This window comes from Vicugna pacos, chromosome 11, assembly GCF_048564905.1.
Source record: "Vicugna pacos chromosome 11, VicPac4, whole genome shotgun sequence".
Taxonomy (NCBI): Eukaryota; Metazoa; Chordata; class Mammalia; order Artiodactyla; family Camelidae; genus Vicugna; species Vicugna pacos.
In genome coordinates this window covers 72543382-72559502 of record NC_132997.1, presented here as the reverse complement: position 1 = coordinate 72559502, position 16121 = coordinate 72543382, and the positions used below count along the sequence as shown (strand labels likewise).

Genomic DNA, 16121 nt, shown 5'->3' with positions numbered 1-16121 from the left:
AAAACTGCCTTCTCTAGTAACTTCTTGAGAAACATTGAAAATATTTTGCAACATGTATATGTCAAGGCGTTATGCTGTGCGCCTGAAACTTATACAGGGCTGTCTGTGATACCTTAATAAAACAAAGAAACAAAAAGTGATGGTTCACTGGTAGAATTCGTGCCAAATCCTTCTCGGCGTACAAGACTGTATTACAGCTCACCCGACGGTGTGAAGGGAGGGAGCTACAGTAGCACAAATCTGCTCAGTGTGTATATGTGTGGGTACATGTGCAGACCTGGGAGAGGGTAGAAGAGAAAGGGGTGGGTAGGAGATTTGGCAGGGAAGGAGCAAGAACAGGATCATAAGACCTTTGTGGTTTTTAACCTCAACATTTAAATATCTTTCAAGCACATAATTAGCTTACTAACACTATATTAAATGGTGAATTAAATGAAGTGCTGAATTGCCCTTGCTTTTTTTTAACCAATATTACATGGTTGTCCACATAGGTTGCTCCCTTTGCTTTCTTGTTGCTATTAATATAAAAATTCAATTTTTACAAATATTTGTATGATTCTGGATTCTTCCACAGAATAAGTCTCTGGAAATTGCAGCAGAGCATCACTGAACATCATTTAGACTTTTGGTACCTATGTCCTAGGAATGGGTTGGAGACCTGGCAGAAGTGATAACACAAGGCTTATATTACATAGAATGTTTTCTAACCTTATGTTTAAATTTAATATATTAAATAAATTTTTTCACATGTTTAATTTTTAAATGTTTCTCAAGAAAATTATTAACAGATTAGTACAGTATTCCTTTATTTTGAATATATCATAATTTATTTAAGCATCTTTTACTTTTGGCTAGATAGACTGTTTTCAATTCCTTGTTGCTAATAATATTTTAAAAAATGCAATCCGTATCAATGATTGAATATCTCTGACTACTTTCTTAGAATAAAATATTGGAAATGGAATTAGTAAATCAGTGAATATTGGGTTTTGATACATGTTACCTGGGAAATGACTTTGTCCACTTAATTTGTATTTCTAGCAGAACTTATCATTAACTGGCTCGACTTTTCTTACAGTGAATATGGCCTTCCTCAGCCTCCTGAGTTATGACCACCCAGGCTCTGCTCCATCCCACCTAACTGTGGAGACCTCATACGCTTGGGGTAGCCCATTTTGTCACCGGATAACTAACTGTTGAAAGTTTATTTCACATGTTGTGCAGAAACGTTTTTCCTTGTAACTTCTGCTTTTTGATCCCTGCTAAATTCTTTCCTTTTGGAGTATTACACTGTGGTCACCTCACAGAGGCAGGATGGACCTCTCAACCCCAATTTGGTTTAGACATTGGTATTAGTGGTGCCACACACATCTCGATAGAATATGAACAGGTTTATTATTTACATATGGGGCTTTCTGTGGAGGGCAGGTGGTTACTGAGCAGATCCGAAAATGGCTTGAGAGAGCAGGGAAAGTACACTGGCTTGAGGTTTTTATGGTGGTAAGGGCATGGAGTAAGGATGAGGGTTCCCAGGAATAGGTCAGGGCTTTGTGGTTTAAACTTCCTCCTTGCGCCAAAGAAGGGATCACCTGAACTTCTAAAAAATAGCTTGTGCAGATGTGAACAGCAGAAGAAAAGATGAGTATTAAAAGCTGTCAGTAATCAAAGAGCAAAAAATGGAGTCATGTTCTTTATTATACATGGAAGCCTCTTCCCAATAGTATAACATATTTTTTGAACAATCTGAATGTCACGTCAATCTCTCTCATTGTTCTTCTCTTCTACAAGAAAAGCACAGCCAACTTTTTTCAGTTGCCTTTTGCAAAATAGGATTTCAAATGTCCTCTGTCTCCTGATTTTCTTACTATGTTGCTCAGTTTCCTGTGGGCATCATGAAAAGGTATCCACACTGAGAGCCAAATGTTATGACTTAAAAGAGATTTTAAAATTATCTCCTTGTGAATTGCCTTGTGGCTCTTATTTGGAGAGTGAAGTCAATAGGAGAATACCTGGGGGGAAATTAATAAGTAAATTAGACTTCATTAGAAACTTTTACTTAGGGAAACACATAAATTTTATTTCAGGCATGTTGAGTTTATAGCGATGATGACGTGTCCCCTAAAATTAAAAAAAAATCTTAGAAGTCAACCCTTCTTAATTACTTTAAACAGTACACTTAAGATTTATATGATAATTGTGCTCTAACATTTAAATTGTTTTTTAGCATCTCCGTGTGATCCAGCTTTCCTTCTGAGCTGTGCTCCCTGCAATGTGATCTGCTCTATTATCTTCCGGAACCGTTTTGAGTACAGTGATGAGGAATTTCTAACTATGATAAAATATATTAATGAAAATGCAAGACTTGTAAGCACCTCCTGGATAGAGGTAAGGTCAAGATTGTCTTTCAGTGAGAAGTAATTACCTAGGAGATTGCTCATCCAACCACATCCCTTTGTGGTATTTCAGAATGACTAAGGTTTATCAAGCTATCATTTATAACAAATCCTCAAGTTATAAAATTACTTTAATGGGTTGAAATTAATTTTAAAGCAGAAAATACAGTAATAGAAAGAAAAATACAATATCATAGTGTAATAGTTTAGGAAGGTTTTTTGTGGGTTTTTTTTTTTTGAGAAACCTTTTTTCCCCCTGATATTTATGTGTATACATGGAAAGGGTATTTATGTAAAATGTATTTTTTACTATAGTACACTGTCAGAAGAAGTCAACAACCTGTGTTGTATGTACAATAATTAACAACCTAAATTTTGTGTGGATCCTAAGGTTATGATGTTTTCTACCTTAAAAGGACCGTAGAGAACAAATAGTCTACTCGTAATTTTTTAGACCAAAAAACTCACATAGAGATACTAAGCATATTTTCCAAAGTATCTTAGCCAGGGAGAGGGATGAGGTAAGCCTAGAAACTACTTTCCTTCTTCCTCTATTAGGTTGATACAAGCTCCCAGCCAAATAAATTTCTTCAGTGCCTTCAGAAGGATATTAAGTCCTGAAGCTACTGTTTAAAAAGGAGCCAGTAAACTCTTGAGTGGGAATGGCCAGATAAATAAGGGCAGTGTGTGCATTTCTGATAGGGTAAAATATCAAACTAAAAATAAGCAAAGTAATTTAGGCATTTTCTTAATCTTTTAATGCAGTTTTTTCATTATAAAAGAAGTGTATGATATGAACAGACATAAAAGGAGTTACTGGCAGTAATACAATAATAATAGTGGACTTTAACACACCACTTATATTAATGGCTAGATTACCCAAACATAAAATCAACAAGGAAACGTTCGTGTTAAGCAACACATTAGATCAGATAGACTTACTAATAGATTTATACAGAACATTCCCACCAAATGAAGCAGATACTTTTGAAGTTTACATAAAACATTCTCCAGGATAGATCATGCTATGTTACAAGTATCAATAAATTCAAGAAATTAAAATGATATCAAGCATGTTTTCCAATCACAATGGTATGAAACTGGAAATCAGTTATAAGAAGACGACTAGAAAAAAACACAAACTCATGGGGATGAATAAGATGTTACTAAACAATAATGGGTCAATAAAGAAATCAGAGTGGAAATCCAAATCTTAAGAGAAATGAAAATGGAAACAAAGCATTCCAAAATCTACAGGATGCCCCAAAGCAGTTCTAAGAGGGAGGTTAAGAGCAAACTAGGCCTACCTCAGGAAACTTGAAAAATCTCAAGTAAACAATCTAACCTTACACATAAAATCATAAGAAAAAGAAGAACAAACAGAGCCCAAAGTTAGTAGAAGGAAGGAAATAATTAAGATCAGAGAGGAAATAAATGAAACAGAGACTACAAAGAGAATAGAAAAGATCAATGAAACTAAGAGCTGGTTCTCCAAAAAGATAAACAAAATTGGTAAACTTTAGCCAAAATCATCATCATCAAAAAAAAAAGTCTAAATAGAAAAGAATCAGAAATGAAAGGGAAAATATTACAAATGATATCATAGAAATTCAGAGAATCATGAGAAACCACTATGAACAATTAGACAGCAACAAATTGGACACCTAAAAAAAGTGGATAAATGCATAGAAACACACAACATACCAAGACTGAATGAGGATTCCTAGTAATGAAAGTGAATCAGAAATCAAAACACCTCCAACAAGCAAAAGTTCAGGACCAGATAGCCTCCCAAGTTAATTCTATTGAACATTTAAAGAAGAGTTAATAGATATCTTTCTCAAACTCTTGCAAAACAATGAAGAGAAAGGTACACTTTGAAACTTACTCTATGATGCCAGCATTACTCTGATACGAAAACCAGATCAAGAAACTCCAAGAAAGAGCTAAAAATGGGCCAATATCCTTGATGAACATAGGTGCCAAAATCATCAGCAAAATATTAGCCAACAGAATTCAGGTAGACATTAAAAAAACATATGCCACGATCAAATCAAAGTTATTCTGGGGATGCAAGGATGATTCAATATCTGCAAATCAATCAATGTGATTCATTGCATTAACAACATGAAGAATAAAAAGCATATGATCTTCTCAAATTACACAGGAAAGCTTTTGATGAAATTCAATGCCCATTTATATGATAAAAATTCCACATAATGGATTTAGAAAGAACACAACTGAACATGATAAAGACCACATAAGACTAGTGTACAGCTAACACCATACTCACTGGTGAAAACCTGAAAGCATTTCCACTAAGATCAAGAGCAACTCAGGGATGCCCACTCTCACCACTTTTATGCAACATAGTATTCGAAGCCCTAGGCACAGCAGAGAATCATAAGGAAGAAAAGGAATCCTAATTGGGAGAGAAGACAAAAACTGTCACTGTTTGCAGATGACATGATAGTATACATAGAAAATCCTAAAGACACCACCAATAAACTATTCAGAATTTGGGAAAGTTGCAGGACAAAAAATTATTATACAGAAATCTGTGGCAACTCTATACACTAACAATGAGCTATAAGAAAGAGAAATTAGGAAAACAATCTCATTTATAATTACATCAGAAAGAGTAAAATACCCAGGAATTAATCTAACTAAGGAGGTAAAACCCTGTACTGGATAAAACTATGACAGTGATGAAAGAAATTGAAGACAACACAAACAAATGGAAAGATAGACCGTGTTCAAGGATTGGAAGATTCCTATTGTTAAAATGAGCACAGTACCCAGGCAATGTACAGATTCAGTGTAATCCCTATGAAAATACTAATGGCGTTTTCACAGAACTAGAACAAATACTTTTGTATGAAAACACAGAAGACCCAAATAGCCAAGAAAGAACAAAACTGGAGGTATCAGGTCCCTGATGTCAAACTGCACTACAGAGCTACAGTAATCAAGACAGTAATGTCCTGGCACAAAAACAGACACATACATCAATGAAACAGGATAGAGATCCCAGAAATGAACCCGCACTTATCAACACTTAATCTATGACAAAGGAGGCTAGAATATAAAATGCAGAAAAGATAGCTTCACCGATAAATGGTGTTAGTAAAACTGAATAGCTACATACAAAAGAATCTAACTGGATACCTTTCTCATACCATATATGAAAATAAACTAAACATGGATTAAAGACTTAAATGTAAGAGCCGAAACCCTAACAATTCTAGAAGAAAACATAGGCAGTATGTTTTTGATATCAGTCTTTTGGCTGTTTTTCGGGATACGTCTTCTTAGGCGAGGGAAACAAAAGCCAAACTAAAGAAATGTGATCTAAGTAGATGTAAAAGCTGTTGCACAGTGAAGGAAACTATCACAAAACAAAAAGGCTGCCTACTAAATGGGAGAAGATTCTTGTAGATGATCTATCTGACAAGGGGTTAATACCCAAACTACACGAAGATCAGAAAAGAAAGCTAATTAAAAAATGGGCAGAGGACTCCAATAGACAGTTTTACAAAGAAGATATGCAGATGGCAAACACACATGTAAAGATGCTTCGAACACTAATCAATAGAAAAATGCAAATCAAAATCACAATAAGATATAACCTCACACTGATCAGAATGGCTATTATAAAAATGACAAGAAATAACAAGTTCTGGGGTGGAAGTGGAGATAAGGGAACCCTCAAGTACTGTTGGTAAGAATGTCAGTTGCTGTAGCTACTGTGTAAAACATTTTGGAGTTTCTCAAAAAGTTTAAAACTCCCTGGATATTTATCTGAAGAAAAGCCAAATAGTAATTTGGAAAGATATATGCACCCTGTGCTCACTGCAGCTTTATTTACAAAAGCCAAGGTATGGAAGCAAGTGTCCATTGATGGGTGAATGGAAAAAGAAGACATGGGGTTTGTGTATGTGTGTGTGTATGTATGTATATATACACATAGAATGGAATTTTGCTCAGCCACATAACCGAATGAAATTGTACCATTTGTGACAAAGGGGATGGATCTCAAAGGTATTATGCTCTGGGAAAAATGTTAATCAGAGAAAGACAAATACCACATGATTTAATTCATATTTGGAATATACAAACTAACACAAAACAAAGCAGATACAGACTCATAGATACAGACAGGAAACTGGTGGTCATCAGAGGGGAGGAGGTAGGGGAATGGATGAAATAGGTGAAGGGGATTAAGAAGTACAACTTCCACTTATAAAATAAATAAGTCACAGTTATGTAATGTACAGCATAAGGAACAGAGGCAGTAACATTTCAACAACTTTATGATGACAGATAGTTGCTGGTCTTATCATGGTGATCAATTCGTAATGTATTAAATGTTGAATCGCTATTTTTTACATCTTAAACTAATAAAATATCAAATGCTAGCTATACTTTCCTAAAAAATAATATAGAAAAAAAGGTAAGAGCCTTGCACATTGTTTAGGCTGGTTGACTTTTCGAACCTCAGTACCCTCCTTTGGAAAGGTGGGGTACGCTGCAGAATTTCTTCATAGAGTTATGGCTAGAAAATGAATTTAAAAATTCATTTTCGATTTTTGCATGGTAACTTGTGCGTTTTGAAATGCTTTTTTTCAAGTGGGTTGGTAACTTGTGCATATAACTCTGGCCATTTTATCAGTTCCCTCTCCTTCAGATCCCAAGTGTGTTCCAGTGCAAGAAGCATGTCTTACTCATCTTTATCTATTCATTTTATACCAATGTGTCTGATACATACTATGGGCCTGTAAAAGTTTGCTAAATGAATTAATGAATGATTCTTTCCTCTTTCAGCTCTACAATGCTTTCCCCTTTTTAATACATTATCTCCCAGGAAGTCATAACACAATATTTAAAAACATAATTGAGCAAAGAAAGTTCATTTTCGAGAACATAAAGAAACACCAAGAATCCCTTGACCTCAGTAACCCTCAAGACTTTATTGATTACTTCCTGATTAAAATGGAAAAGGTATAACGTGACCCTGATTTGCTCCTTCATCTTTGTGGGCGATGGGATGTGGCTCATGGAATAGCTTGGTTCTTCTCAGTGAAACGGCTATATTAAAACAAACGCTCCTTCTTAAAGATATACTAATTGCTTGTGTAACCTCTTGCTTGTGGAAACCATAGTGGATGTCCTGAGATATTTCTAAATTCTCACTGAGAATGACCTGGAAGATTTTATATTTACCATGTCAAAGCTGATTCTTTATTTGGGGATAGATGGAAACACACACACAACTTCAAGATTAATGATAGAAAGCATGTTCTCTTTCATAAAATAAATTCCATGAATGGAGAATGTAACAAATGAGAGAACGCAGGAGTGGGTTGGAATCTAGAAGGGCTTACCCTCAGAAAGGCTCTAGGAAACAGGTGAGGTAGGGTTTGAGGGAACCGTGGCTTCGATTAGCGGAGATGACAAAATGGGTTCAGGGAATGACAAGTGCGGTGATCAAGTGTGTGGAATTGCAAACAATTATCTTGATCATAACTGAGGAACTCTCATGGTTGCAATGACTTTTGAATTTGGAAATAGTGATGTAGTTTGTAGGTGGGTAGTTGTAGAGCCTTGAGGGAGAAATTTAGATGTGATGAAACAGAAAATAGATGCCTGAATTGACCGTGAATAGCAGCGATGACATGTAAGACTCAAGTTAGAAATAAATTATTGAAGAATTGATTTGCTCTGGTGGGGGAGAAAGTGAAGACTCAGAAAGGAACTGTTGGAAGTTTGTAACTCTGATTATATTTTAACTGTTTAAAAGGAGTCCTAACAACTCATGTAACTTTACCTTCAGCCATAGCACTCTCTAATGTCTAGCTTAATTTGTCAAATAAGCAAATTCAGCAAGTAATGATGTTATATTGAATTACTATATGTTACTTCTGAGACTCTTTTATTTATCAAGTAATCCCCAACACATTATTCCTAGGAAAAGCACAATAAGCAGTCTGAATTTACCATGGACAACTTGATCACTACCGTATTGGATGTATTTACTGCTGGAACAGAGACAACAAGCATGACTTTGAGATATGGACTCCTGCTCCTGCTGAAGCACCCAGAGGTCACAGGTATGGTCACAGATGATGGACAGAATGCAATTTTGGGTAGAAATTGGCAGGCAACCCTGATGACGATTCTACTCTTCACCTGTCTAGAAAATGTACCTGAGAAACTTCCATCGTTAGTACATCCTCCTACCACTGGATGAATTCAGTTCAAGTCACATGGTGGTACAAAAAGAGAGTGAAATATTTACTTCTATCTTCTTAAATTTGTTGAGGTTTCTTTTGTGTCCAAGTACATGATCGATCCTGGAAAATGTTCCATGTGCACTTGAAAAGAATGTATATTCTATTTTTTGGGGGTGTAATGCTCTGAAAATATCCACCAAATCTAGTTTTTCTATTGTAGTATTTAATTTCTCTGTTGCCTTGTTTATTTTCTGTCTGGAAGATCTGTCTAGTGATGTTAATGCAGTGTTAAAATCTCTGACTATGATTGTATTCCCATCAATATCCCCCTTTATCTTTGTTAGTAATTCTTGTATGTACTTAGGTGCTCCTATATTGGGTGCATATATATTAACGAGTGTAATGTCTTCATCTTGTATCACTCCTTTAATCATTATAAAATGTCCCTCTTTATCTTTCTTTATGGCCTTTGTTTTAAAGTCTATTTTGTCCTAAATCAGTACTGCAACACCTGCTTTTTTGGCTTTTCCATTTGCATGGAATATCCTTTTCCATCCTTTCACTCTCAATCTATATGTGTCCTTCTCCCTAAAGTGGGTCTCTTGTATGCAGCATATTGAAGGTTCTTGCTTTATTATCCAGTCTGCCACTCTATGTCTTTTGACTGGAGCATTTAGTCCATTAACATTTACAGTAATTAATGATAGCTGTGTGTTTATTGCCATTTTGAACTTATCTTTGCTGTTTAATTGGTATATCCTCTTTGTTCCTTTCTTCTTCCTTTTGTGGTTTGGTAATTTTCCTTTGTATTATCATGGATTTTATTTAATTTTTGTGACTCCCTTGTAAATTTTTGACTTGTGGTTACCCTTTTTTGTAAATCTATTAACCTATACCCGTTTTTATTAAACTGATAATAACATGATCTCAAACCCATCCTACTGTTAAAAAAATTTTAAAAAGAAAGAAAAAAAAATTCTATATTTCCCTGCCTCCCTCTCCCACTCTCAGTGATTTGTATGTCTTCTTTTATAATTTCGTGTTTTCTTTATTTGTAATTCATGAGTTATCACCTTTCCAGTTGTGAGTTTCTGATTTCTGTAGCATCCTGCTGCTTTTCTATTTAGAATAGCCCTTTCAATATTTCTTTCAGCATGGGTTTAATGTTGCTAAACTCCTGCAGCTTTTTTTTGTCTGTGAAACTCTATTTCTCCTTCTATCCTAAAGGATAGCCTTGCTGGATAAAGTATTCTAGGCTGCATCTTTTTTTCATTCATGGCTTTGAATATATCTTGCCACTCCCTTCTGGCCTGTAGTGTTTGTGTAGAGAAATCAGCTGAGAGCTTTATGGGGGTTCCCTTGTAATTCACTCTGCTTTTCTCTTGCTGCCTTTAGAATCATTTCTTTATCCTTGACTCTGGCCATCTTGATTATGATATGTCTTGGTGTGGGTCTATTTGGATTCTTCCTGTTTGGGACCCTCTGAGCTTCCTGTACTTGGATATCTGATTCCTTCTTTAAGTTTGGGAAGTTTTCAGTCATGATTTCTTCAAAAACCTTTTCAATCCCCTTTGATCCTTCTTCCCCTTCTGGGACCCCTATTATGCGAAGATTGGGACGCTTTATATTATCCCATAGGTCCCTTACGCTATTATCATTATTTTTTATTTGCTTATCTTGTAGTTCTTCTGAATGGGTGCTTTCTGTTGCCCTGTCTTCTAGATCACTAATTCGTTCCTCTGCATTAACTAGTCGGCTTTGCACAGCTATTAGATCATTCCTCATCTCTGTCAATGAGTTTACCCATTCTGCTTGGCTCTTCTTTATAGCTTCAATTTCATTTTTGACATATTTTATTTCTCTAAGCACTATCTCTTTTAATTCCTTCAGCAGTTTGATCACTCCTTTTTTGAAATCTTGATCTAGTAGGCTATCGATGTCTATTTCATTGATCTTTCTTTCAGGGGATTCCTCTTGTTCTTTTAATTGGGAATGGTTTCTCTGCCTCTTCATCTTGCTCATACCTCTCTGGCACTGTGGTTTACGGAGTATCAGTTGTCTATTTTGGATCTTAAGGATTTTATCTATCTAATGCCTATTTAGGAATAGAACTTAGGAAAAAAAAAGAAAGAAAAAGAAAAAAAAATAAGAGAGAGAAAGATTTTTAAAAGAAGGGAGAAAGAGGGTTTGAAAACAATGTATAATGAATAATAGAAGAGCGGGTTGAAGCAGAGTATTAATCGGGTGGAGACGTCCTTTTAAAACCTTGAAAAAAAAAGGAAAAAAAAAGAAAAGAAAAGGGGTGGGGAGATGAATATATGTATTTGAAGCCTGTGTCTCATCAATAACAGGACTTCAAAACCCAAGAGAAATAGAAATGAATTAAAAAGTAAAAATTAAGAGAGTAATTGAAAATAGAACAGGTAAAAACAGATTTTAAAAAAAACAAACAAAAACAAAAAGAACAAAAACAAGGGGTTGTCGGTGTTCTCCTGGAGTCTGTGTGCTTTTAATGTGAAGTCCTTCTGTCTTCGTCCTGTTTTGGAAGCTCAGCTTGTTTTCATAGGCCCTCTGTTGGCACCCTCTTCTGTGCTGTTCCCAGCACCTATCGGCAAGCAGATCCCGCCTCCTCCTAACACGGGGTCAGATGCAGCTCTCCTCTGCTGCGGGCGGGTCACTGCCCCTCCGGATGCCGCAGTCAGATGTTGCAGACTGGCCAGGCAGGATGGCGGGTCGTGCCCCCTCCCAGCACCTTGGTCAGGGGCTGTGTTCCTGCCCGACAGGCGGGGGGCCGCTCTCCCTCTGCCTGCGCCGCTGGTAGCTCCGCTGCTCTGTGCGGCTGCGCGCTCTGCCCTGGTCGGCGCTCCGCCCTGGTCGCGGTCCGCGGGTGGGCTCGGGGAAGACCGAGGGGCAGCCTCATCCCTGCTCCGAGCCAAGGCCCAGCTCCTTATTTGTCCTTGTGGAGCAAGTTCTCTGAGGAACCAGGCTGGAAGGATCCTATCTGCCCCGGGCTGTAGGTCCGTCTCAGTCTGGCCCTTGAGGCTGCTAAGCCCTTCGGGTGCGGATGCAGGTTTCGCCTCCGCCCCCGCCTGGGTGCTAAGCGCCGGAGAATATGGCGGCTGTGCCTGGGCCCCGCGTCTCTTCCCCTGAAAAGTTTCCGCGGGTTTTCAGACATGGGAGTATGCACCCTTTCCGCGAGAGCACATCAACCTTGCTGTTTTATGGAGGGCCCAGGTTGTTCTGTCCTGTACACCTACAGCCCCGGCGCCCAGCCCCTTGCAGTCCCCCGGGGCTGCCTCCGTGCAGCCGCCCCCGTCCTCCGCCCGGCTTGTGCAGCCTGGCCCTGCCCGCCGCTGCTGGCCCGCGTCTCAGGCTGGGTGTCGGGGGGACGCTCTGTGCCCGTTTAACTTAGTTCTGTCAGACAAGGGCTGCTCTGTACAGATCCGAGCCTCGGAGGCTCCCTCTCCCTCCCGCTGGCCTCTCAGTTGGAGAGGGGAGACCCAGCGAGTGAGCGCCAGTCCTCCTTTGCCGCTCCCTCCCCGCGGGACCAGTCCCGCGCTGCTTTGCCTTTTGTTCTTTCTTTTTTCCTTTTCTCCTACCAGATTTTTGGCGTCTTTATCTTTTGAAGAGGGCGATGATCTGTCGGAGTTCCGCAGGTGCTCTGGTTGGCTGAGTGGGTCTGTAGATGTGGGTCTTGGTGTATTTGTGGGAGAGGGTGACTTACAAGCGTCCTTCTACTCCGCCATCTTGCCTCTTTTATCCAAAAGGTATTTCTATTCAAATGCATCTGCAATGTAAGGATTGATTGTACAGAATCACAATCTTTGTCAAAAAGACTCACTCCCTAAATTTTAGAAGCTATAAAGAAAAAAAATTCTTTTCAGATACATCTTTTTGGCAAACAAATCTTCCAATGGAACCATGATTAAGAAGGTTTAAAAAAGCATCTATCACTTGACATAAATTCTGCTTCCTATCTTGCCAGCTAAGGTCCAGGAAGAGATTGACCGTGTGATTGGCAGACACCGGAGCCCCTGCATGCAGGACAGGAGCCGCATGCCCGACACGGATGCCGTGGTGCACGAGATCCAGAGATACATCGACCTGGTGCCCAGCAGCGTGCCCCATGCAACAACTCAGGACGTTAAATTCAGAGAATACATTATTCCCAAGGTGAGAGGTATTTCATCTATACTCCCCCTTCAGAATCTTAGCTTGTCAACTATCACGGTAGTAGAATTACAGATCACCTAACTTTCTGTAGGTATTGCACAGTCATAACTTGGACATTTCACCCTCTGACCACATGCACCACTGCTTCTAGTTTGGCGATACAGTTTAATAAATATCATAGTGCTTACAATCCCACAAGATTTTCAGTACATTCATAGCTCCACATGCTGCCTGTTCATTCTCCCAATCTTCTTTCCACTTCCCTGTTTTCCCTTATTACTCCTTTATTACTTTTTTACTTTATTTCCTTTATTACTCTTACCACTTAACCAGTATCCTGTGTTTCCACGTACCCCACCCCCTGCCTCCATAACTATCTGTTTCACTTACTTTTTTAAAGTCCCACGGCAATAATCTTCTTCCCTGCCTGTCTTTGAGCTACTTACCTCTTCTGGAAAAGGCCATGCAGCCCGGCAGGTTGGTATCATTATCAATATCCCAACACATATCCTCAGTCTTACCCAACAGTCTTCCTTTGTGACCTCGCTCTCCTTGCTCCGCCACACACGCCAGTGACTTTCAGCCCTGAATTCTCCCCTTCCAATCCTCTACCAGGGACTTTTTCTCAAGTGACCTGGTCTTCCACAGAGAAAATCAGAGCCATTGGAGGGGAACTCCCTCAACTCCCTTGCACTAGATTTACAAATTTAGCGACATCCACACCCTTTGATTTCTCTTTCACTTTGTTGTTGTGGGAGAAGGGCTCTCCTTTTATCTAAAGTAAATCTTTTTTCCTGTATCATGGATCCCTCTCCTCTCCCCTTTTCAGGAATCCTCCTCAAATAATCATCTCTTCTTTTTTCATTCAGTTTCTTCTCTCCCTGCCTGCTGTCTTCTTTCCATTATCATTTGAACATAATCAATTCTCTTATATCTTAAAAACAAATTTCCCCCAATCCTGGCCTGTTCTCTTCAGTAAAATTGGTGAGAGTGTTCATCCTTGTCTTGTTCCCAAACTTAGAGGAAAAGCTTTCACCTTTCTCTTCTGTTTTTTGGAAGAATTTGAGAAGGTTTGGTCTTCATTCCTCTTTAAATATTTGGTAGGATTCATCAGTGAAATCACTTGGACCTTGCTCTTTTGTTGGAAATCTCAGTCTCCTTACCAGTGATTGGTGTGTTCAAAATTTCTAAGTCTTCATGAGTCTTTCTTGGTGGGTTGTATGTTCCTAAGAGTGTATCTATTTTCCCCAAATTGGACAGCCTAGAAAAAATTGATATATTCTTAGAAACATAAACACAAAGCATTCAGACGGATCTGCATTTGAATTTTGTCTCTGCTAGGTACTAAATGTATGACCTTTATGACTATCCTGCAGCATCGTGAATACAATCACTATTACCATAACAGTAACAAAAGTTCTTTACTGAGTATTTTAACATGTGGTAATCTTTGCGTAAAAAGTACTTCATATATTATTTTATATTTACATTCAACTAATGCTGACGTATTGCTTATGTTTTCATTGTGTTGAAAATGAGGCATGGAAATGCTAAACAAATTACCTGTGGTCACAGAGCTTAGTTTAAGAGAGAAATATTTGATTGATGCTGTAAACTAAACTCCAAATTATGGTGTACACTGTATCTCTGAGTTTAGGAAGACTTACTCGAAGCTAAGAAATGCCGTCTTATTTCCACAAGAATATGCAACAATTACATTGAAGGAAAGTAGCAGAGGAAGGGTTATCTACCAGTTCCTCATCTTATTGGGAAAATGGTTTTCATGAATATGGCCACTCAGGTAGAGTTTCTAAGACATCATACTTGGTTCCGAAGAGAGTGAGCTGGATTATCAGTGACATCAGCACTCTTAGACAATACTGCAATTTATTTGTCAACAAAAGTGCAGCTCCCTCAAGTTTTCTGAAAAGCAAGTGCTGGTGTCAGACTACAAACTGAGGAGGATGCCCTTGGAGTCAGTTAACAGAGCTCTGCACCGGGATGATACGACTTAGGACTTGTTCGGCTTGGTCATTAATTTGCTCTGTGACGTGGATTAAAAAAATATTTTTGTGCCTCACTCTCCTGATGTATAAAAGAAAAGGATTAGACAAGGCATCTCTCCCTCCAAGTTCCATGACCTTCTCTATAATCCAGTTTACCTGTTTGTCTTATCTCAGGGCACAGCCATAGTAACATCTCTGACTTCTGTTCTGTATGATGGCAAAGAGTTTCCCAATCCAGAGCAGTTTGACCCTGGTCACTTCCTGGATGAAAGAGGCAACTTTAAGAAGAGTGACTACTTCATGACTTTTTCAGCAGGCAAGCATGCTTCATTTTTATCGGTACATTAGGGTCAAATGAGATGAGGAAGGGCTTTACATGGAAGCTACTCTGCCTTGGACAGATTGTCATTTGCATGAGGCTAGAGGCACCACTCCTAAGGTCCAGATTTCTTCTTATTGCATTGGAGGTTGCGTTTACTGAGTTCTGCCCTGCAACCCACCACTAAGGTTCTTAAGAACTCCTCCTAGACGTCCAGTGCCACTAAGACTTTTCTCACCTGCCCTGAGAAGCCAGTTCACTCAGTAAACTTCGCTAAGGACACATGTAGCAGACCTATGCTCACTCAGATCCAGGGATCCAACTGTGAATAAGAAAGAGATCCATCCTCTAAGAGAGATGAAAGCAAATTAACAGGCAATGAGACTCCACAGAGACAAATGCTCTTTAAAGGGTTTCTGTAGGAGCAGAGAGAGGAACTCCTGACTCTTGCCTTTTGTGGGGCAGGGGCCAAGGCCAGAGTTGTTGGAGGATAAGGGCAATTTTCTTGCAGGAAGAAACATCGCGGTATCTTCTTTCAATTTGTCAGGGCCCTTGAAAGAAACACGTGGGATACTGAAAAAGATTAATTAAAAGCAGTTTAATGAAGAGACTGTTTTCAGAGGTGTGGGCAGGATGAAGGGAAGTAGCAAGGAGTGGTAAAGGACTCAGAGGCTAGCACCAGCAGGAGAATGTTACTGTCTTGTGTGGGGAGGGTCAGGAGGAGGAGGCTGTTCCTGGAACAAGCAGACGTCTAGCACAGAGAGAGTGGAAGCCTCAACAGGAGGTGGGTTTATAGATTGGGGAATACAGCCAACGCCTAAAGTGTGCCCTGGCAGGCTGGGACTGAGGGAATAAATACTCTAAGCTTTTTAATGTGCAGTCCTCTGAATGTATTGACCATGAAGAAGGGACCTAACTGTTGGTTGAAGCAGTCTATCGAAAGCAGCTTCCTGGACACAGAGTAGGCATAGAAGACAAACCAGCAGAGAATGGAGCC

General features: G+C 38.9%; 2 protein-coding genes and 1 long non-coding RNA gene across 8 annotated transcripts in view; 1 reads left to right on the top strand and 2 right to left on the bottom strand.

Annotated features, from left to right (window-relative positions):
* LOC140699370 (cytochrome P450 2C21-like) overlaps positions 1-16121 on the top strand; it is a 95549-nt gene that overhangs the window by 77578 nt on the left and 1850 nt on the right. For all 6 annotated transcript variants that reach the window (XM_072971659.1, XM_072971655.1, XM_072971656.1 and 3 more), the window contains 5 exons: positions 2225-2385; positions 7218-7394; positions 8362-8503; positions 12612-12799; positions 14980-15121. In XM_072971659.1, coding sequence (XP_072827760.1) covers positions 2225-2385; positions 7218-7394; positions 8362-8503; positions 12612-12799; positions 14980-15121 — 810 coding nt within the window. The remainder of the gene's footprint in view (positions 1-2224; positions 2386-7217; positions 7395-8361; positions 8504-12611; positions 12800-14979; positions 15122-16121) is intronic.
* LOC140699375 (uncharacterized) lies at positions 1909-15051 on the bottom strand. The gene is made up of 3 exons (XR_012077519.1): positions 14962-15051; positions 13963-14060; positions 1909-2009 (listed from the first exon to the last, which is right to left on the bottom strand). It is a non-coding gene; the product is annotated as an uncharacterized lncRNA (long non-coding RNA).
* On the bottom strand, positions 11176-12549 carry LOC140699529 (uncharacterized). Its single transcript, XM_072972203.1, has 3 exons — positions 12526-12549; positions 12226-12360; positions 11176-11772 (listed from the first exon to the last, which is right to left on the bottom strand). The coding sequence occupies exons 1-3, from the start codon at positions 12547-12549 to the stop codon at positions 11176-11178; spliced, it is 756 nt and encodes a 251-aa protein (XP_072828304.1).

Coding starts and splice junctions, on each gene's coding strand:
- LOC140699529 (XM_072972203.1), bottom strand. CDS start 12,549: ATGGTTCCATTGGAAGATTTGTTT. Junction 12,361..12,525: donor TTCCATTGGAAGATTTGTTT/GCCAAAAAGATG, acceptor ATGGCGGAGTAG/AAGGACGCTTGTAAGTCACC. Junction 11,773..12,225: donor ATAAAGACGCCAAAAATCTG/GTAGGAGAAAAG, acceptor GAAACTTTTCAG/GGGAAGAGACGCGGGGCCCA.